General features: G+C 39.4%; 1 protein-coding gene across 2 annotated transcripts in view; it reads left to right on the forward strand.

The window, feature by feature from the left end:
* Positions 1–21094, forward strand: part of LOC136864040 (luciferin 4-monooxygenase) — a 215275-nt gene that overhangs the window by 153932 nt on the left and 40249 nt on the right. For both annotated transcript variants that reach the window (XM_067140563.2, XM_067140564.2), the window contains 2 exons: positions 2521–2796; positions 4034–4261. In XM_067140563.2, coding sequence (XP_066996664.2) covers positions 2521–2796; positions 4034–4261 — 504 coding nt within the window. The remainder of the gene's footprint in view (positions 1–2520; positions 2797–4033; positions 4262–21094) is intronic.

Here is a 21094-nt window from a genome sequence, read left to right on the forward strand (position 1 = left end):
AATCAACCAAAGGCATTTATACTGACAATTGGGCTTCAGTGAGAATTGATGGTAGAATGAGTTCTTGGTTCAGGGTACTTACAGGGATTAGACAAGGCTATAATCTTTCACCTTTGTTGTTCGTAGTTTACGTGGATCATCTGCTGAAAGGTATAAAGTGGCAGGGAGGGATTCAGGCAGGTGGAAATGTAGTAAGCACTCTGGCCTATGCTGACGACTTGGTCTTAACGGCAGATTTTGCCGAAAGCCTGTAGTCTAATATTTTGGAACTTGAAAATAGGTGCAATGAGTATGGTATGAAAATTAGCCTTTCCAAGACTAAATTGATGTCAGTAGGTAAGAAATTCAACAGAACTGAATGTCAAATTGGTGATACAAAACTGGAACAGGTAGATAATTTCAAGTATTTAGGATGTATGTTTTCCCAGGATGGTAATATAGTAAGTGAGATTGAATCAAGGTGCAGTCAAGCTAATGCAGTGAGCTCGCAGTTGCGATCAACAGTATTCTGTAAGAAGGAAGTCAGCTCCTGGATGAAAGTACCCTTACATCGGTCTGTTTTCAGATCAAGTTTACTTTATGGGAGCAAAAGCTGGGTGGACTCAGGATATCTTATTGATACGTTAGAAGTAACAGACGTGAAAGTAGCAAGAATGATTGCTGGTACAAGCAGGTGGGAACAATGACAGGAGGGTACTCGGAATGAGGAGATAAAGGCTAATTTAGGAATGAACTCGATGGATGAAGCTGTACGCATAAACCGGCTTCGGTGGTGGGGTCATGTGAGGCGAATGGAGGAGAATAGGTTACCTAGGAGAATAATGGACTCTGCTATGGAGGGTAAGAGAACTTGAGGGAGACCAAGACGACGATGCTTAGACTCGGTTTCTAACGATTTAAAGAGGTATAGAACTAAATGAGGCCACAACACTAATTGCAAATCGAGGATTGTGGCGATGTTTAGTAAATTCACAGAGGCTTGCTGACTGAACGCTGAAAGGCATAATGGTCTATAATGATGTTGTATGTATGTGTATGTATTTATTTATTTTGACTGGCTGCAAAGGTTTATAGTTTAACACGTTGAGTGCCGGACCGAAATTCATACGATTGCCGCCTACTGCCGTGAGCTAAGAAGATGGAGTTACTCCCTGGTGCCAAAACGTTCACAGGCTTAACCAAGCAAATTATCGCTGAAATGAGGATATATTTATGATATATTAGGTTAACTTATTGGGGTCGTATTGGTCATTACGAATTGTACACGTACACGTGCCCCCATATGGGGTCGCATTTATACAGTAGTCACTGTCCCGACGCTCAGTGATACTTACCTTTTCCTTTGCAGGGAAGCATTATATGCCATTGATTATGAAAGACGCGTTAGGTTGTTCATAATGGATCTGTAAAAATGTACGAACCCCTGTTTTTAGGTCAGGAAATGTTTGTAAATTACGATCTTCCGATTTGAAGTTAGGAAATTTTTGTATTAAATGATTTTTATATAAAGTAGTGAAAATCATGTGAATTTGGTAAATTAAGGTGTAAGAGAATAATATTATAAGGATAATTAATAGTTATGGAGTATTGAATAAGTATATAATTATGTTTGTATAACATTTAATTTGAGTAAGAGAATCTAGCAGCGATAATTGTGCAGCGTGGGAACCAGTGACTATATCGTTGAAGACGGTCACAATTGTTGCAACAGCTGGCTTGGAAACCCGGAGTACAGTGGGGAAGTGTACGCTGCAGATTGCAGTTCATCAATGTGGATGAACGTGCGAGATCGCTGTTTGCTCTGTACTGAGTCCAAAATCACTGTAACGATACACTTCGTCTATATCATCATTGTCCAACTTGTTTGATATACTGTCCAGTAGACTATCTGCACTAAGTCTTTTACTGCTCAATTTACTCATAGCGACTTTAAAAAAACGAGGGAACTCCCAAAACTGCACACTTACATAAACAATCCGGGCACGAAATAGCCAGTGAATTTGTCACCCTACAGAACACGCTTAACGTACTCATATGGGGTTGCGCCAAAACAGGAATTGAAGAATGGAAAGTGGACTATGCATGTACTTAAATAGATGACCAACAGTTTGCAGGAAGATACTTTATATAGGTACCAAACACATACTTACTACACACCAAATGGGTTTGCACAGTTCACGATTTAGAACGAACGTATGACCCCACATAGGAACGTGAAGATCAAAAACTTGACTACTCTCACGTACCGAAATGGGGTCGCTTGGCACTCAATGTGTTAAAGTGAGTAATTGGTGGTTGTTGCCTTGAAGGATAAAGTAATAGGATTACCAGACCTTCGAAGAAAGATTTTTTTAGAAGTCTTTTTATATCCTTAACAATACACATTTGATAGCCATTTCTGAAGGCTTTATACAGATACTATAATTACTGTTTCATAATGACTTAGTTTAACTAACAAGTAGGTCACTTCAAACATATGTTAGCACATCATTTTGAATTATTATGCTTGTTCTTTTACAGATTACAAGTCTATACCTAGTTCCTTCTCTACTGGCCCTTATTTCAAAGAGAGACCTAATAACTGATGAAATCTTCAGGTCTGTCCGGCAAGTTTGGACTGGAGCAGCATCGGTTAATCCAGACATACAGAAAATTGTAAATGAGAAACTTGCAGGTCATGGTCATTTACATCATTCCTATGGTCTTACAGAGACCACATTTACAGTATTCACTGGTCTGTACAGACTTGATAAGAGTGGTTCACCTGGAAAATTGACACCAGGGCTCGAATGTAAGGTAATGATTCTTTTTATATTATTGTTAATTACATTGTTCCTAAAGTTGAGGATAAAGTATTGTATAACTGTGCATTCAAAAATGCAATGAAAATTTTATAAATATGTACAGATACACGCGAAGTCATTATATACGTCTGTTTAAATGTTCGTTTAATGGCTTGTTCTTGCAATTAACTTTTCAGTTCAGATCATTTGATATAAGAAAGCTCAGTATAATTAAATACTTCAGCAACAGAAACTATTGAATGAACGTTAATACCTTGTTTGTATATTCTTTCTCCAACAAACCATAATAGTTGCTGAAAATTTAAAGGAATTAACCTCAACCAGAAATTCAATAAAGCTTGTTTAGTTGTGCTCAAATTCCAATCTTTGGCATCTGCTTACTGTTACAACTCCTGCACTAAGGCGAATGCCGGGACAGTTTGTAGTATAGGCCACGGCCGCCCAACCCCCTCACCTATCCACACATCTCCTTCACCATAACAAATCTTCCGGCCTGAGAGACGGCGTAACCGTCTAAGAGGCCCGCCTCCCCCTTCGGGGGAGGAATGAAAATGTTTAGGCCTAGTAGTAGTAGTATAGTAATGAGGGTAAAGAATCCCTGTTTACTTTTCATAAACAAAGGAACGGAGCTCACTCAAACTGTCTGATAATTTGTAATCATACAGAAAGATTGTGCACAAGTGCATAAGTTGGTAAAACTGAACCTTAACACAGTGACCGTTGCAAAATTGGGAACTTACTGAATGAGTGACGAGAGGAAGTTTGCATGGTGAACTATTTTCTGCAGGCAAAAAAAAAAAAAAAAAAAGGAACCTGTCATCATGCACATGAGGATTGTGTCTGTAAAATGTCTGTCCAACAAGTGCAGAAGTGGTGCTGTGAATTTGCAGAGATTCAAATGACTATGAAAGATGAAAAAGTGGAGGTGGCCATCAATCAACATCAGATGCATTCATTAATACCTTGATGAAATGGTACGGGAGAGCAGATTAGAGGGGTTCAACAAAGAGGATGCCACATTCTATGGTCACGGAAAGGGGAGACTCGTTTGCGATATGCAAATGCTTGAATAACTTTGGTGATTATTTTGAAAAAAAGGGTGATAGAAAATTAAAAAGCAGTGTTCCTTATATTAACCTGTTCTGCAATACATTAGGGAATCTTACTTTTTGACTTACCCCGTACTAAATATGTTCATTTAACAATAACAATTTTTTATAATTATTTAGGTTATCAATCCCAATACAAAACAACTGTGTGGGCCAAATGAAATAGGAGAACTGTGCTTTCGAGGCCCTTTGTTGATGGCAGGCTACATGAAAAACTCGGAAGCCACTTCAGAAGCAATTGATTTTGAGGGATGGCTTCATTCTGGAGATCTTGGGTACTATGACAATGATAGCTACTTCTTCATTGTTGATCGGCTGAAAGAGATGATAAAGTATCAGGGATATCAGGTAAATATATGTACATATACACACTAATGTATTTGGCTTGTAATACTTAACATTTGGCTTCCAGTATTATAGCTGCTCCATACTTAGAATGATTTATCAGAATATATGGCAAGTCATCATATTCAGATAAAATATCAATTTTTTCTGTCATATTGAGATATATCATTAAGTCATTTAAAATCCTACTAAATGAATCCATCTGATCCTAATAGTACCATTTTTCACCAATATTTTCACTTGTGTTCTCCTACAATCCTTGGTCTTATAAATCTTTCTCATGAGGTATCATGACCCTGGCTTCATTGACTTCTTCTTCAGCTATGTTAATTTATAATTGCAGGACTTCATATGGATTTTCTTCTCCAATATCCTCATGTTCCTTAAAGTTGACTTTCATTTTGTTTATGGTAGAGTCATAGAGTGGGTTGGCTGGAGGGTTTATAGTGTTCAATAGCGGACCATTTATATTGGTATTAGAGTCATCAATACTGTGCACATCAAACCCATCAATCTTCAGTAATTCCTCCACTGTGATATATTCCACCCACATCACATAACAGAGTTCCTTTTCTTCAGCTCTTTCCAAATGGGGCATGGAGAATACTTTGTGCTTGACAACCTTGCCTCCTACAAAGACAGGGTTGCCAGGCATCCCATATATGAATACAGTTTCCTGCGTCCCAATAACATTTCTACGAGACGCCAGTTGTCCCTTATTTGGAAATTCCTCTCTTCTGACTACTTCAATGTTTTAAATTAGTTGCTGCACCATGGATCATGGGAGTGATGATTGCTTTGATTCCGTATTTGGTCAATTTTGTTTTGACCTTGGACGCTAGTGTGCTAGTGGTTTGAAATTGCAAGTGACAGGCTGCTTTCCTGTCTGCACATTCAACTAAGGGCTGTTGACCATTGAATCCTTTCTACTGGTGTAGTTTGAATTTAGAAGATGAGTGCAAAACATAAAGTACAGTACCGGTAGATGCTTCTGGTGAAAAGAGAAAGAGAAGATTGTGTGCATTTTGGGAGTTATGGTTGGGAGAAGATGATCTGTGTCTGAGAAACAGTAATAATAAATATAAAGCAGGTTTCAGGTACTGTACAAAAAAAAAAGAATTTTCATAGCACAGTATGGTGCAACGATGCACTGCAACATGCTCGAGGAGTTGACCATAAGAATAGTATAATATCTACTTCATCTAGTACATTAATAAGTAGCCTTTCACAAAAAAACAGGTTCTAAAGATAAAAAGGTCAGTAGAAAAATGTTGTTTAGAACTGTATGTTTATCTGCTACATGGCACTTAGTTAAAACCAATAAATATGCAAATTTCATAAAACATTAGCAGGCTTAATTGTTGATAAATAATAACTGCTATAAAACCTTAAACATGATTTGTATTTGATGGAAGATTGCTGTGACAGAGCTGATTCATGTCTTTCATTGCATGAAACATAACTAAATTGAAGGAAATTACTAGGAAATTGAATCTAGCAAAGAAGGCAGGTAAGGATAACATGATGGCAAGCATAATTGGCAGTTACACAAATGTTAGTGAAAAATAGGAAGGGTATCTATAGGTATTTTAAAGCAGAAACAGGTTCCAAGAAGGACATTCCAGGAATAATTAATGAACAAGGGGAATGCGTATGTGAGGATCTTCAAAAGGCAGAAGTATTCAGTCAGCAGTATGTAAAGATTGTTGGTTACAAGGATAATGTCCAGATAGAGGAGGAGACTAATGCTAAAGGAGTATTAAAATTTACATATGATGACAATGACATTTACAATAAGATACAAAAGTTGAAAACTAGAAAAGCGGCTGGAATTGATAAGATTTCTGGGGATATACTAAAGACATTGGTTGGGATATAGTACCATATCTGAAGTACTTATTCGAATATTTTTGGTTGAAGGAGCTATACCAAATGAATGGAGAGTTGCTATAGTAGCGCCTGTGTATAAAGGAATGGGTGATAGACATAAAGCTGAAAATTACAGGCCAGTAAGTTTGACATGCATTGTATGTAAGCTTTGGGAAAACATTCTTTCTGATTATATTAGACATGTTTGCAAAATTAATAACTGGTTTGATATAAGGCAGTTTGGGTTTAGGAAAGGTTATTCCACTGAAGCTCAACTTGTAGGATTCCAGCAAGATATAGCAGATATCTTCAATTCAGGAGGTCTAATGGACAGTATCGCAATTGACCTGTCTAAAGCATTTGATAGGGTGGATCATGGGAGACTAATGGCAAAAATGAGTGCAATTGGACAAAACAAAAGAGTGACTGAATGGGTTGTTATATTTCTGTAAAATAGATCTCAGAGAATTAGAGTAGGCGAAGCTTTATCTGACCCAGTAATAATTAAGAGGGGAATTCCTCAAGGCAGTATTATTGGACATTTATGTCCTCTTGTATATACGAAGGCCATCCAGAAAGTGGTACCCGTTTGTGTAATAAAGACACAGAAGTAAATATTAACAAATATACACATTTTTATTGGAAAGAGCATACTTTACACTACTTCTCCATATAATCTCCAAGCAAATTTAGGCATTTGTCATAACGTGGGACGAGTTTTTGTATTCCAGCATCATAGTCCTCCACCGCCAGCGTATTGAGATAGGTAGTCATGGCTCGTTTAAGTTCTTCATCGCCGTTAAATCTTTTTCCCGCCAGAAAGTCTTTAATCTTCGTAAAGAGATGAAAATCCGAAGGGGCCAAGTCCAGGTTACATGGGTGATGGTCGAATGTTTCCCACTGGAATTGCTGCAAAAGCTGTTGTGTTATCGCAGCTGCATGAGGCCTGGCATTGTCATGAAGGAGAATGACGCCTGTAGACAATAGACCTCGCCGTCAATTTTGTATTGCCCGCCGTAGTTTCTTTAATGGTTCACAATACGCATTAGCATTAATTGTGTCTCCACGGGCCATAAAATCAATGAGTAGTACACCTCGGCGATCCCAGAAAATGGTTGCCATGAGTTTCCTGGTGGACAGAACTGTCTTGAATTTTTTTGGTTTGGTTGGTGATTGAGCATGATGCCACTCTATTGACTGTCGTTTACTCTCAGGTGATGCATAACAAACGCATGTTCCGTCCCCAGTAATGATGCGAGTCAGGAAAGTGTCTCCTTCATCGGAATAACGTCCCAGAAACGTCAGTGCTGCAGCCATAAGCTTGGTTTTGTGCTCCTCTGTAAGCATGCGAGGGACCCACCTTGCACAGATTTTTGAATAATGCAGATGGTCTTTGACAATTTCATGAACAATTGTTCGAGACACATTAGGAAAATGTTCACAGAGTTCATCAATTGTGACGCGCCGATCGTTCCTCACGCATACGTCTATTGTGCTCAGCAGTTGGTCTCTAATGACAGATGGTCTTCCTGAACGCTCCTCGTCGTGTGTATTCCCCCTCCCCAGGTTGAAGTTGCGACACCAGCGCCGAACAGACGACTCGTCGCTCGCATTGTCTCCATACACCTCCGTTAATTGGTGATGGATATCACAAGGTCGAACGTTTCGTGCATTAAGAAATTTAATCACGGCCCTCACTTCACAACTGGCGGGGTTTTCAATTTGTTTAAACATTTTTAACGATCACAGACACAACACAAGCAATGCTAGCGTCACGCAACCCCGCACAGAGCAGGCAGACAAGCCACTGACGCGGTCTGACCTTGCCCAGCGTCTACCCGAGTCGTCAGCGCTTCATGTGGCGCTAACGGGTACTACTTTCCGGATGGCCCTCATATAAATGATATGAGTAAAGAAGTGTAATCAGAGGTAAGGCTTTTTGTGGATGATGTTATTCTGTATAGAGTAATAAATAAGTTACAAGATTGTGAGCAACTGCAAAGTGACCTCAATAATGATGTGAGATGGACAGCAGGCAATGATATATGGATAAACGGGGTTAAAAGTCAGGTTGTGAGTTTCAAAAATAGGAAGAGTCCTCTCAGTTTTAATTACTGCGTTGATGGGGTGAAAGTTCCTTTTGGGGATCATTGTAAGTATAAGGAAATATCTTCATTGGGGTAATCACATAAATGGGATTGTAAATAAAAGATACAGATCTCTGCACATGGTTATGAAAGTGTTTTGGGGTTGTAGTAAGGATGTAAAGAAAGGGCATATAAGTCTCTGGTAAGACCCCAACTAGAATATGGTTCCAGTGTATGAGACCCTCGCCAGGATTACTTGATTCAAGAACTGGAAAAAATCCAAAGAAAAGCAGCTTGGTTTGTTCTGAGTGATTTCCGACAAAAGAGTAGCGTTACAAAAATGTTGCAAAGTTCGGGCTGGGAAGAATTGGGAGAAGGAAGACGAGCTGCTCGACTAAGAGGTATGTAAAAGTTTCAAACAAATTTATTAAAAAAACCACCTTTCCAATACTATGAAGGGACATGTTTCGCCCTTAATAGTAATTTCTATGTTTACTTAACCACATAACTGTGAAATTAATTTGTATTGAATAGGTGGGGTAATAAAAATACACCTTTTGTAAACTTAGTGAGATAGCTGTTTTCAATACGGAACAAAGATGAGAGTTATGGTTTGTTAGTGGTATGTCCCGAACTGTCAGCGGAGAGATAGCGTGGAATGACATTAGTAGACGAATTAAGTTTGAGTGGCGTCTTTAAAAGCAGGAAAGATCACAATATTAAGAGATAATGTTGGAATTCAAGAGGACAAATTGGGGTGAATATTCATTTATAGGAAGGGGGTAAGGGACTGGAATAACTTAGCAAGGGAGATGTTCAATAAATTTCCAATTTATTTGAAATCATTTAAGAAAAGGCTACCTTGGCGACTGCCCTAAATGCATATCAGTATTGATTGATTGAACTAATCATATAATGCTATGGACTGTGGTAAAACGCTTGTGTGCTTCCTCTTCGAGGACTCGAAAATAACAACCACAGTGCATGTGGTCGCACAAAGGCAGAGTTAATAGCAAAAGATGTATTGGGGCCTTTTACAATGAATGGTGTTGTTAATTATCAAAAGAAAGAATTTTTCTCTTTGCACAGGAACTTCAAAGGAAACAGAAAATTTCATCAATTTCTGTGCAGCGTTTTATCCCAGTGAAAGAAGTTTGCGTGAAAAATCTTATATTTTTTCAAGGAGCCCCATGAAATTGCTGAAGCTATATCTAATCGTATAATTTGTTTATTAACTGAGCATTTGTGCAGAAAATACAAATTCTAATTTCGGGAAAAAATATTCAGCTTATACTTCATTAAAGAACAATTTTAAATTATTGAAATGCGCATAAGTAGTGCATAACATCTGGTGTTACCACTCCATGTACGCTTTCACATTCCAATTACTTCAAACCGTTTACAAGACGAAAATCCACTAGAGATTTTACTCCATTTTTACATGTGGCAACATGGTAACATGGTCACGATCACAGAGTTGTTCACACAGTTCACATATGCTTTTGCTGTCGGGGTCATGACAAATCTTGTTTTTGCAGATTTTATGATAGTATCCACGTACTACCAATGAGGTCACAAAATGGTGAAGGTCTTGATTGGTGTCGGACCATGAATTATTCATCATGGTCTCCATCATGTAGAGGTTGGGCCAGATCTCATTTCTCTTCCTCTCTCTTTCGTGCAGTAATCTCTGCCAGTTGTCCTTTACTCAAATCATTTATATATGTAAGAAAACATAAAGGTCCAATAATACTGCCTTGAGGAATTCCCCTCTTAATTATTACAGGGTCAGATAAAGCTTCGCCTACTCTAATTCTCTGAGATCTATTTTCTAGAAATATAGCAACGCATTCATTCACTCTTTTGTCTAGTCCAACTGCACTCATTTTTTGCCAGTAATCTCTCATGATCCACCCTATCAAAAACTTTAGACAGGTCAATCGCGATACGATCGGATATACTATACTACCTTTTGCCTTGTGACTGCATTTATTGAATAAATATCTACAGTTCTAGTTCTTCAGGCAAGCAAATCAATGTTGAAACCCCCCCCCCCCTTAGGGATATGAGCTACGAATTTTAAGGAAAATAAAATATAGTAGAGTATGAGAATATATCCGTTATTTACTCCTAAAAATTAGATCCCTTTTCTTAATCATCATTATCCGGTCCATTAGATTAGCAGTCTGCCTTTTCCTACCACTACGAGCACTAATATGAGTCAATGCACAGTGTCACTTAAGCCTTTATAACCGCATTCGTTGTGGACATATTTCAAAAACCAAGGAACACATTACACAGAGAATTATGTAAATAAGTTAATTTGGTTAAGATTGTATCGTAAAAGAAAACGAGTAAAAAAACAAGCGATTTTAGGCTATTTTTCTGGAACTGCATTTAGGCCGGAAGTGATTTTTGAAATTTGTTTCTTTCAGTTCGATAGAGCTATCCAAGACTCACAATTTGAAACCGTTCTGGGCCCTTTAGCCCCTTCAACTCTTGGCACAATTGAGGAAATTGCTTAATTTTACTACTGTGCGTGTTAAAAAGTGTTTTAAACATTAGAAGATTTGGGACAGAGTAGACACACTATGAGAGAGATCTATAGAGCATCCAGCGTTAGGAAAAGACTAAAGGTGTTATGGGCTTTTACAAAGGTCTTATGCGCTTTGTTCCGTCCTCTCAGAAAATTTATACAGAGCGCGCTCTTGTCCGCGTCTCTATTGAGTGTCCAGAATGCATCTGGTTTCCGGCAAGAAAACGAGACAGACTAGTACAAGACAACATGTCGGCGAGAGAAGCATTCACGGCCACATGGCCTCTAACTTAATCAATAGCCATCCAGGCATTTCAGTTATTGTTAATGTGTAAATAATTGCTACGCAGTTTGTTAATCATGTTTAATTGTAATAAATGTTTTATTTACGTGTAATATTGATACATGACTCGGCCCTGTGGTCTTATCACGTGCTTAACCAAACTACAGTCCACTACCAGAGTAATCATCGCTGTTTAGTAATACAACATGTGTGCTACAGCATTCAATTCGTCACCAAACATTTTGGTCCATTTCCGGGCCCGATATTACACGGCAAAAGTGAAACGCGTGTGAAATATCCGCAGGATTGGAAACATACAATGCAACGTGGGACTCTTCAGTTTACAAGGTCAGATTCCCTTTAATTACCTTTTCCTTGCATTATTTACATTTGTGTGAGCCAGTGCTTTACGATGGACGAGAACGAAATCGCAAAGCTGATCAAGCAACGGGGTTATCTGAAAGGTAGAATCACAAAAATCAAAACTTTCGTCGAAAAGTACGACACTACTCAAAACCTAGCAGACATTAGGGTTAGATATGATGCACTTATTGATTTAGAAAGCAAATACGATTTAGTTCAATCGCAGCTTGAGGTGGAGGATAGTAAACGAGATCATGGGGTAGATAGAGATGAAGTAGATGACATTGTGTACAGTTTGAAGGCAAAAATGCAGGTATTATTGTCGCCAGACCAACACGAAAATGCCGGTAGTATCAGAAGTAACACTTCCAATTCGTCGCATGAAAATATCAACATCAAATTACCCGCGATTAAACTACCCATGTTTAGTGGTAACTATGAAGATTGGATGTCGTTTGAAGATAATTTCAAACTATTGGTGCATGAAAATTTCAGTCTAGCAACCATTCAGAAATTTCACTATTTACTAGGAGCAGTTCAAGGTTCAGCTAAAGCATTAATTCAGAACCTTCCAACTACTGAAACAAACTATACGGTAGCTTGGAACCTATTATGTGATCGGTTTCAAAACAAGAGACTGATAGCAGCAAAGCATGTTAGAGAAATCTTAAACATTGCAACAGTGGAGAATGAAACCGCTGAAGACCTCAGGCAGTTCATCGGCACATTCTCAAGCAACTTACAAGCACTTAAAGCATTGAAATTAGATACTCCTCTCGAAGAAGTAATATTATCACAACATATTGTTGATCATCTTGATTATGAAACCAGGAGGGGCTGGGAACTAGAAGCAAACGCCAACAAAAATTCCTCCCTCAAACAATTAACATCTTACATTGAACATCGCTGCCAAGTCCTTGAAAGCATGCAAACATCTGTCAGTCAAGGCAAGGTGCGCTGTAGTGAAGAAAGCTCACACAAGAAAAAACCGTCGTCCTATACACATGTTGCATGCATTAACAATCAGTGCTCTTACTGTAAACAAGGTCATACACCAGGACTTTTTGCATGTGAAGCATTTCTCAAGTTAACAGTGTCAAATCGCATTCAATATGCTCGTGACAACAAACTCTGTTTAAATTGTCTTAGAGCATCACATAAAACGTCAGAGTGTACATCCAGTCACTGTCGCAAATGCAACAAGGCCCACAACACATTACTCCATCTTGAAAATCCCAAGTCTAGTACAACTAACGAAACTACTTCGAACAACAAGGTGGTATTTGCCAGCGTTCACACAACCACCAAGAATGAACATCCATGTACTCGAAACAAACCATATGTGTTGGTATCCACAGTTATTGTCAAAATCAAGGATCACAGTGGTAAATTTCGCAAGGTTCGAGGACTCTTGGACAGCGGCAGTCAGACTCATCTCATTACTACAGACACTGTCAGCAGACTAAATTTAAAATGTAAAGAAGACACCACTTCTATTGTAGGCATTAACAATTCTTCATCAACTCTGAAACACAGTGTGGATATTCACCTCCAGTCCACAACATCAGATTTTAACACTAACATAAATTGTTTAGTGGTTCCTGCCATCACAGGAGAAATGCCTTCCATGGAGTTAGACTACAAATCGTGGAACCTACCTAATGACATCACACTAGCAGATCCTAAATTCTACAGTCCAGGCAAGGTAGATTTAATCATTGGTGCAGAGATGTTCTTTAACATTTTAAAGACAGATGGGAAAAAACGTGCAGGTGATTACCCGGTATTGCAGGACACTCATCTGGGTTGGATAATTTCTGGTAAATGCCCTCAGTCAAACAGCCATCCTGCATGCAACACAGTCACTTCTCTCTTTGTCAAAAAGGAAGATCAACTCGACACGCAACTTCGTAAATTTTGGGAAATAGAAGAATTGCACACTAAACCCAAAACTCAGGATGAACAACAGTGTTTACAGCACTTCAAGGAAAACACCACACGCACTCCTGAAGGAAGATTCGTTGTCAGGTTACCTCGTAAGGAAACTCGATCACCCTTGGGCAATTCTCGTGATATGGCAACACAGCGATTTCAACAACTGGAAGCAAAATTCAAGAAAAATCCAGTATTGCATGAACAGTATGCAAACTTCATGTCCGAGTATGAACAGTTATCTCACATGAGGGAGGTAGGCCTACATGCAACAAATGATTCTGAACATTATTACTTGCCACACCACGCAGTATTTAAACAAAGCACAACTACATCAGTCAGAGTAGTTTTTGACGCATCAGCCAAAACTACTACTGGAGTGTCGCTTAATGATGCATTGTTAGTAGGGCCTACTATACAACAAGACCTTTATTCCATTGTGTTGAGATTCAGGACACACAACATTGCATTTACGGGAGACATCACGAAAATGTACAGACAAGTTCGGGTTCATGAAAATGACACGCAGTTGCAAAGAATTATTTGGAGGGAATCGCCACAAACAGCTATCAAGACTTACGAACTATTGACTGTCACGTATGGTACAGCTTCAGCTCCATATTTGGCAACACAGTGCCTCAAACAATTGGCAGAAGATGAAGCAACTTCATTTCCACTGGCATCAACGGTTTTACAAAGGGATTTTTATGTTGACGATGCCCTGTGTGGTGCGTCCAACATCGCTGAAGCATTAAAATTGCAAAGTGAACTCATAGCCTTACTCAATAAAGGTGGTTTTCCCATCAGGAAATGGTGCTCAAATCATCAAGCTATACTTGCCGCTGTTCCACCTGAAGACAGAGAAATTAATTTACCTTTCCAGTTTGATAATGATGACACCATACAAGCTTTAGGATTATCATGGCATCCTACGTCAGACAAATTCTTAGTGGCAAACAGAATCAAACACATTCCAGGGAACAGTAACATTACTAAACGCACCACTACGTCAGTTGTAGCATCTATATTTGACCCATTAGGATTGATCAGTCCATTAGTGATACTATACAAGATATTTTTGCAGGACTTATGGTTACATCAACTTCACTGGGACGACCCACTGCCAGATCCATTAGCATCAGACTGGGCAAAATTACAAATGCAGCTAGCACACATTGACAATATACAAGTAGAACGCCACGTATTAATTGAGGGTGACTTGGCAAATATTCAAGTTCATGGATTTTCAGACGCTTCCGAGCGAGCTTATGGCGCATGCATCTACCTTCGGTCAGTGAATCAGGAGGGTGAAGTATCAGTCAAACTGCTATGCTCTAAATCGCGCGTAGCTCCGGTTAAACGAGTCACTCTTCCTCGTCTAGAACTTCTCGGTGCAGCATTATTAGCTCAGTTGGTACACAAAACCATGCCAGTCTTAAACTTGGCCATTAATGAAACACATTTATGGACAGACTCCACTATCGTACTGTCATGGTTAGCATCACCAGCATCACGTTGGAAGACCTTTGTAGCAAATAGGGTAGCTCACATTCAACAGTCAACGAACACTAGTGACTGGCATCATGTACCATCACAAGATAATCCAGCGGACTTGATTTCTCGAGGCGTCAGACCAGCAGATCTGCAAAACTCAACCATTTGGTGGTCAGGACCCGCCTGGTTGTCCACTTCTGAGTTAAATTGGCCGCAGAACAACAATGTTGAGGATTCGCTCGCCATAGCAGAGCAGCGACAATCATCCACACTATTATTAGTGACACAAGCTGAAACTATTATTGAGAAATTCTCATCACTAATAAGACTGCAACGAGTAATAGCTTATTGTTACAGATTTTTGCATAACACTAAGCATGCCAGGGACAAGAAAATTGGGCCTTTAAATGTTGAAGAATTGGAACATTCATTAGAAGTCTGCATTCGTATTGCACAAAATGCAGCCTTCTCAGAAGAGATTGGAGACCTGAAAAACGGAGGCGTAGTCTCTAAGAAGAGCCAGATAAGGAACCTATGTCCCTTCTTACACAACAATATTCTAAGGGTCGGAGGCAGGTTGAAGAATGCATCGATTCCGTTTTCATCCAAACATCCAATACTGTTACCATCAAAACATCACCTGACGACTCTAATTGTCATACATGAACACTTACAACAAGCTCATGCAGGACCAGAATTGTTGTTAGCAACCCTTCGTCAACGTTATTGGATTCTGAATGGCAGAAATGTAGCCAGACAGCAAGTGCACAAATGCGTAACATGTTACAAATTGAAAGGCGTAACTAGCCATCAACTCATGGCTGACTATCCTGAGCATAGAGTTCAACCAGCACGTCCATTCAGTGTTTGTGGCATTGATTATGGAGGTCCTATTCTACTTCGCCCAATTAACAAGAGGAGCAATGTCCGTATCAAGGCATACATCGCACTATTTGTTTGCTTCACGACAAAGGCTGTACATTTGGAAGTAGTCAGCAGTCTTACTACAGATGCCTTCTTAGCCGCACTTCGCCGTTTCATAGCCAGAAGAGGAAAGCCCGCAGATATCTACAGTGACAATGCTACTACGTTTATTGGAGCCGATAGAGAATTAAAAGATCTTCACCAATTCATAGCATCACCGCAGCATCAAGAGGAAGTTGTAAGCAATCTGGCAAACAAGGGTATCAACTGGCATTACATTCCACCTCGTTCACCCCATTTTGGAGGATTATGGGAAGCTGGCATCAAGTCAGTTAAATATCATTTGCATCGAGTTGTTGGAAACTCATCATTAACATTTGAAGAGCTTAGTACTGTGCTCACACAAATTGAAGCCTGTTTAAATTCACGTCCACTTACAGTCCTATCCTCAGATCCGACTGACCCCCAACCCTTGACTCCAGGTCATTTTCTTACTGGAAGCAGTTTGAATTCCATCCCTGAATCCAATCTGACACTTGTACCCAGCAATAAACTTTCAGCATGGAAACGGTTGCAGCAAATGGTGCAACACTTTTGGACCAGATGGCATAAGGAATACTTAACCCAACTACAAAACAGGCCAAAGTGGGCCTCCCAGCAACCTTGTATACAACTTGGAGCAGTGGTGGTTATCAAGGAGGACAATTTACCCCCGCTTCAGTGGAGACTAGGTGTGGTTGAGGAACTTCACCCAGGTCTCGATGGACTTATGCGAGCAGTCACCATAAAAACTGCTCATGGAAATTTCAAGAGACCAGTAGTGAAGTTGTGTCCCCTTCCCATCGAGTAGTGTTTTCTTTTTAATGACAATATGATTCCTTACAGTGTCAGTGAGTTGATTGGTGTATAAAGTTGTATTTGTAGTTATATTGTACAGTCATTTAACAAAATGAACAATTCAAAAACTCTCATTGTGCAGCTGTGAACAAAACAAACTATGCATCAGCCTGCACACCAGTGTACAGTTCTGTTTCATTTTATCTATGTTAATTAGTGATTGACGTTCATTTAAGTGCAACATTTATTATTATGTATTTGTATTCTGATGACATTTTGTTTTATGTTAGTGTTATTTTCATTGAAACTGTATTTTGTCTTGATTGAATGCAATCAACAGAGGGGAGAATGTTCCGTCCTCTCAGAAAATTTATACAGAGCGCGCTCTTGTCCGCGTCTCTACTGAGTGTCCAGAATGCATCTGGTTTCCGGCAAGAAAACGAGACAGACTAGTACAAGACAACATGTCGGCGAGAGAAGCATTCACGGCCACATGGCCTCTAACTTAATCAATAGCCATCCAGGCATTTCAGTTATTGTTAATGTGTAAATAATTTCTACGCAGTTTGTTAATCATGTTTAATTGTAATAAATGTTTTATTTACGTGTAATATTGATACATGACTCGGCCCTGTGGTCTTATCACGTGCTTAACCAAACTACAGTCCACTACCAGAGTAATCATCGCTGTTTAGTAATACAACATGTGTGCTACAGCATTCAATTCGTCACCAAACAGGCTTTTACTTCTATTGGTGTTAACCACTTTAGTTCTACATGTATATAAGAATTATATTGAATTCCTATCAAAACTTATAATTTTTCTTATGAAACAAGCATTGGTTGTGCCATACAATACTGAAGAAGACGTAAAATCATTTTGATATCTTTGAGTTTACCCTTTTAAATATTGTATAACCGGTTCAGTACATGGAACAGCCGGCCATGCTTATCGCATCGCGCGCCACATTTCAGCATGTAGTGCGGAAGTGTGTACAGTAGTCAACACGTGTAATAACTCAGCTTAACTACTGCGAATCATCATTGGTGAGGTCAGCGCGGCATGTTTCCCGTTTTGCGTGTGTCACTCATTACTGTAATTGCTTAAATAAGGGAGATATTCGGCAGATTGAAGTGATCGTCTTTCTGGGGCGCATTGTGGTTTGTTATAAATACAGTATATTGTGTTTCGTTTTCGTGTACTGCATTGCTCTTGATTGTGTGTATCATGTATTTTTTCCCTGTTTAGTATTTTATATAATCAATCAGTGACTAATACATTTAAATTATGGCTGAACATATGAAAAGGAGAAGTGGTGAAGTTGTCAGGAGAAAGGAACGACAAATGTTGCTTAATACATTTTGTATTTGAAAACAAAGCATCCAGGACAAAGTGTAAGCTGGGTAGTAGATAAAGCTGCAAAGTTTTTAGGAGTTTCAAGGTCTTCCGTCTTCAAAATAAGGAAGGAAGCCAGCGAAGGGCCACTCCAGATTCCCAGCAACAAGCGGGAAAGGAAAAAGTTAATTCGCAGTAATTCCAGACACATTAAATACGATGATTTTGTCAGAAGTGGAATACAGCACATTGTTCATGAATTCTATTGTAGAGATGAACCGCCAACTCTGAACACAATTCTCACTTCCGTAAACAGCAACCTCGAACTACCTGATTTTAAGAAATCATACGAATAGGTGATTCAGCATTCTGTATTTTATGTTGCGGAAGAATATTTAAGTTATCGTATTTTGTGATTAATATGAAGCCCTTGCATCTGTTGTCACTTACGAGTAAATTTATCTGAAGTGAGCTGAAGGGTTCATCACCGAGGTAGAGATATCTCGCCGTCAGCTTCTTGTGCTGTAACCACAATTTGCCTTAATAGTGAAATATTTCTGGGGCTAATAGACTCAGCACTGCGCTCTCTGAAAGCAACAACGATCATTTCTCAGATATAAGAAACTAGACAATCACTTCGGTTTCTGGACACGCATGTAATTATTATTATTATTATTATTATTATTATTATTATTATTATTATTATTATTATTATTATTATTATTATTATTATTATATAATTCGCTGGGGCCATCAAGGACCACGTTAAGTCTTGTTGCATTTGGCACTGAACTTGGCCTTCTTTAGAGCCCAAATTTCCCTCATTCTTTGTGAGTAGGCCTGCTTACGCTCCTGTGTCCTTCGGTTGCTCGTCTCGGTTTAGCCCGTTCGTCAATATTTTCTTGCGAAAGAGATCTCTGTTAAGGGCGTCTTCAGCTGAGATATGTAGCATTTGTAGGTCTTCTTTGGTATTTCTAAACCAGGGAATTGTGGTTTTGGGGTTTGAATCAAAAAAGTGAAATATTTCTTTAGTTAACTTTCTTCCGTCCATTCCTTTCAGATGACCGTAAAATCGTGCCCGTCTTTTTCTGATTGTGTCGGTAATTTTCTCTATTTTGCTGTAGACTTCCTTGTTGGATCTGTTTTGATGGATTCCATTTCTGTACTTTGATCCCAAGATTCCTCTCACAATTTTGAGTTATCTTTTCTCCAGTTCTTCAATGAGTCCTTTGCTGGCACTTAGAGACAGGGTTTCGGCTGCATATAGAACTACTGGCTTCAGAACTGTTTAATAGCGACGTATCTTGGTGTTTTGGGAAAGGTATTTTTGTTGTAGATTGTGCGGGATGTTTGGTAGGCTATTTCCAGTTTGCGTACTCGCTCCTGAAGTGCTTCTTTATCCAGTCCATTTTTCATGATGATCTCACCCAGATATTTGAATTTGTCTACTCGGGTGATGTCCCAGTATTTTTTATGGAGTTTTGGTGGAGCCTCTTTGATGTTAGTCATTACGTCTTTTTTCTCAAACAATATCTGCAAACCAGTTTGTTCGGCAATTTCCTTTAAAATTTCAACTTGAGCTCTAGCGGTTTCTATGTCATTTGAGAGAACAGCAATATCATCGGCAAATGCTAAGCAGTCTGTTGCGATCCCCTTGGATTTGGTTCCTATTCTCAATGGACTGTAGTTGGTTTCCTGTAATGTCACCCGCCAGGTTCTGATGATCTTTTCAAGAACACAGTTGAAGAGGATCAGGGATAGCCCATCACCTTGTCGGACTCCTGTTTTGATGTCAAAGGAATGCGAGAGACATCCGTGGAACTTCACCTTGGATTTTGTATCGGTCAGGGTGGCTCTAATTAATGCCAGCAGTTTCAAATCAACCCCAATTTCATTTAAGATGTTTAGCAGGACTTCCCAGTCAATGGAGTCGTACGCTTTCTTGAAGTCCACAAAGACAGACACATACTGCTTGGACCTTAGTGTACAATATCTGATGATCGTTTTGAGATTTTGGATCTGTTCAGCTGTTGAGCGACCTTTTCTGAACCCTCCTTGGTATTCACCTATTTGATGTTCGACTTGTGCTTCCAAACGTTCCAGGATGGCAAGTGATAGAATTTCGTAAGTCACGGGTAGCAAAGATATTCCTCTGTAGTTGTTGATGTTATTCATGCTGCCTTTTTTGTGTAATGGATGGATCAAAGCTATTTTCCAATCTTCGGGTAGGGTCTCCTTGTTCCAAATTTCTTCTATTTGCTTTTGCAAGATATCAAGTGATTCCTCTGGGACATATTGCCATAGTTCTGCTACTACTGAGTCTTCCCCCGGCGCTTTGTTATTTTTGAGACGGGCAATGTGGCGCTTGATTTCATCTCTGTCGGGTGGTATGGAATCTGAGTACCTGAGTAAGGGTTCCTTGGTCTCAATGGCGCTTTGCGGTTTAGAGCAATTAAGTAAATTTTTGAAGTAATCTGCCAGAATGCTGCAATTTTCTTCATTTGACGTCGCCAGTGTGCCGTCCTTTCGCTCAAAGCATAGAGATGGTGGTTTATAGCCAGTGAGTTTGCGTTTGAAGGCTCTGTAGTTCTCTCTGCTTTCATTCTTCCTAAAGTTTTGTTTTATCATTTCAATGAGAGATTTTTCGTATTTACGTTTCTCAGTTCTGAACACCCTAGCTGCGTGGGCACGTTGGGTTTTGTAGGTTTCCCAATCATTTTCTGATTTTGTAGAGTAGTACTGTTTCCACGCATTGAGTCTTTCTTGGAGGACTGATTCGCAGATACCATTCCACCAGGCATGCTTTTTGCTTCTCTTGATTTCTGCAACGTCTTTGGCGGCCTCAACAAGGAGACATTTGGCGTTGTTAAAGTCACAGTCATTTGGTCTAGCCTTTTCCTGGAACTCCTCGACCCTTTGCCGAAGTTTATCATTGTCGAAGCGTGTGATCTGTTTGGTTGTCTTCCTTGTGTTTGCGGGAATTGTTTTGAATTTGATAAGAGACATACAGTGTAATTATCTGAGGCCACATTGATGCCTTTCTTTACCTTGACATTCATAATCTCAGGGCTGTTTCTCCTGGAGATTGCAACATAATCAATTTGGAACTCTCCGATTGCTTGGACGGGAGAACGCCAAGTCATTTGCTTTCTGGCTAGATGGCAAAAGTGGGTCG

Source organism: Anabrus simplex, chromosome 2 (genome assembly GCF_040414725.1).
Source record: "Anabrus simplex isolate iqAnaSimp1 chromosome 2, ASM4041472v1, whole genome shotgun sequence".
Taxonomy (NCBI): Eukaryota; Metazoa; Arthropoda; class Insecta; order Orthoptera; family Tettigoniidae; genus Anabrus; species Anabrus simplex.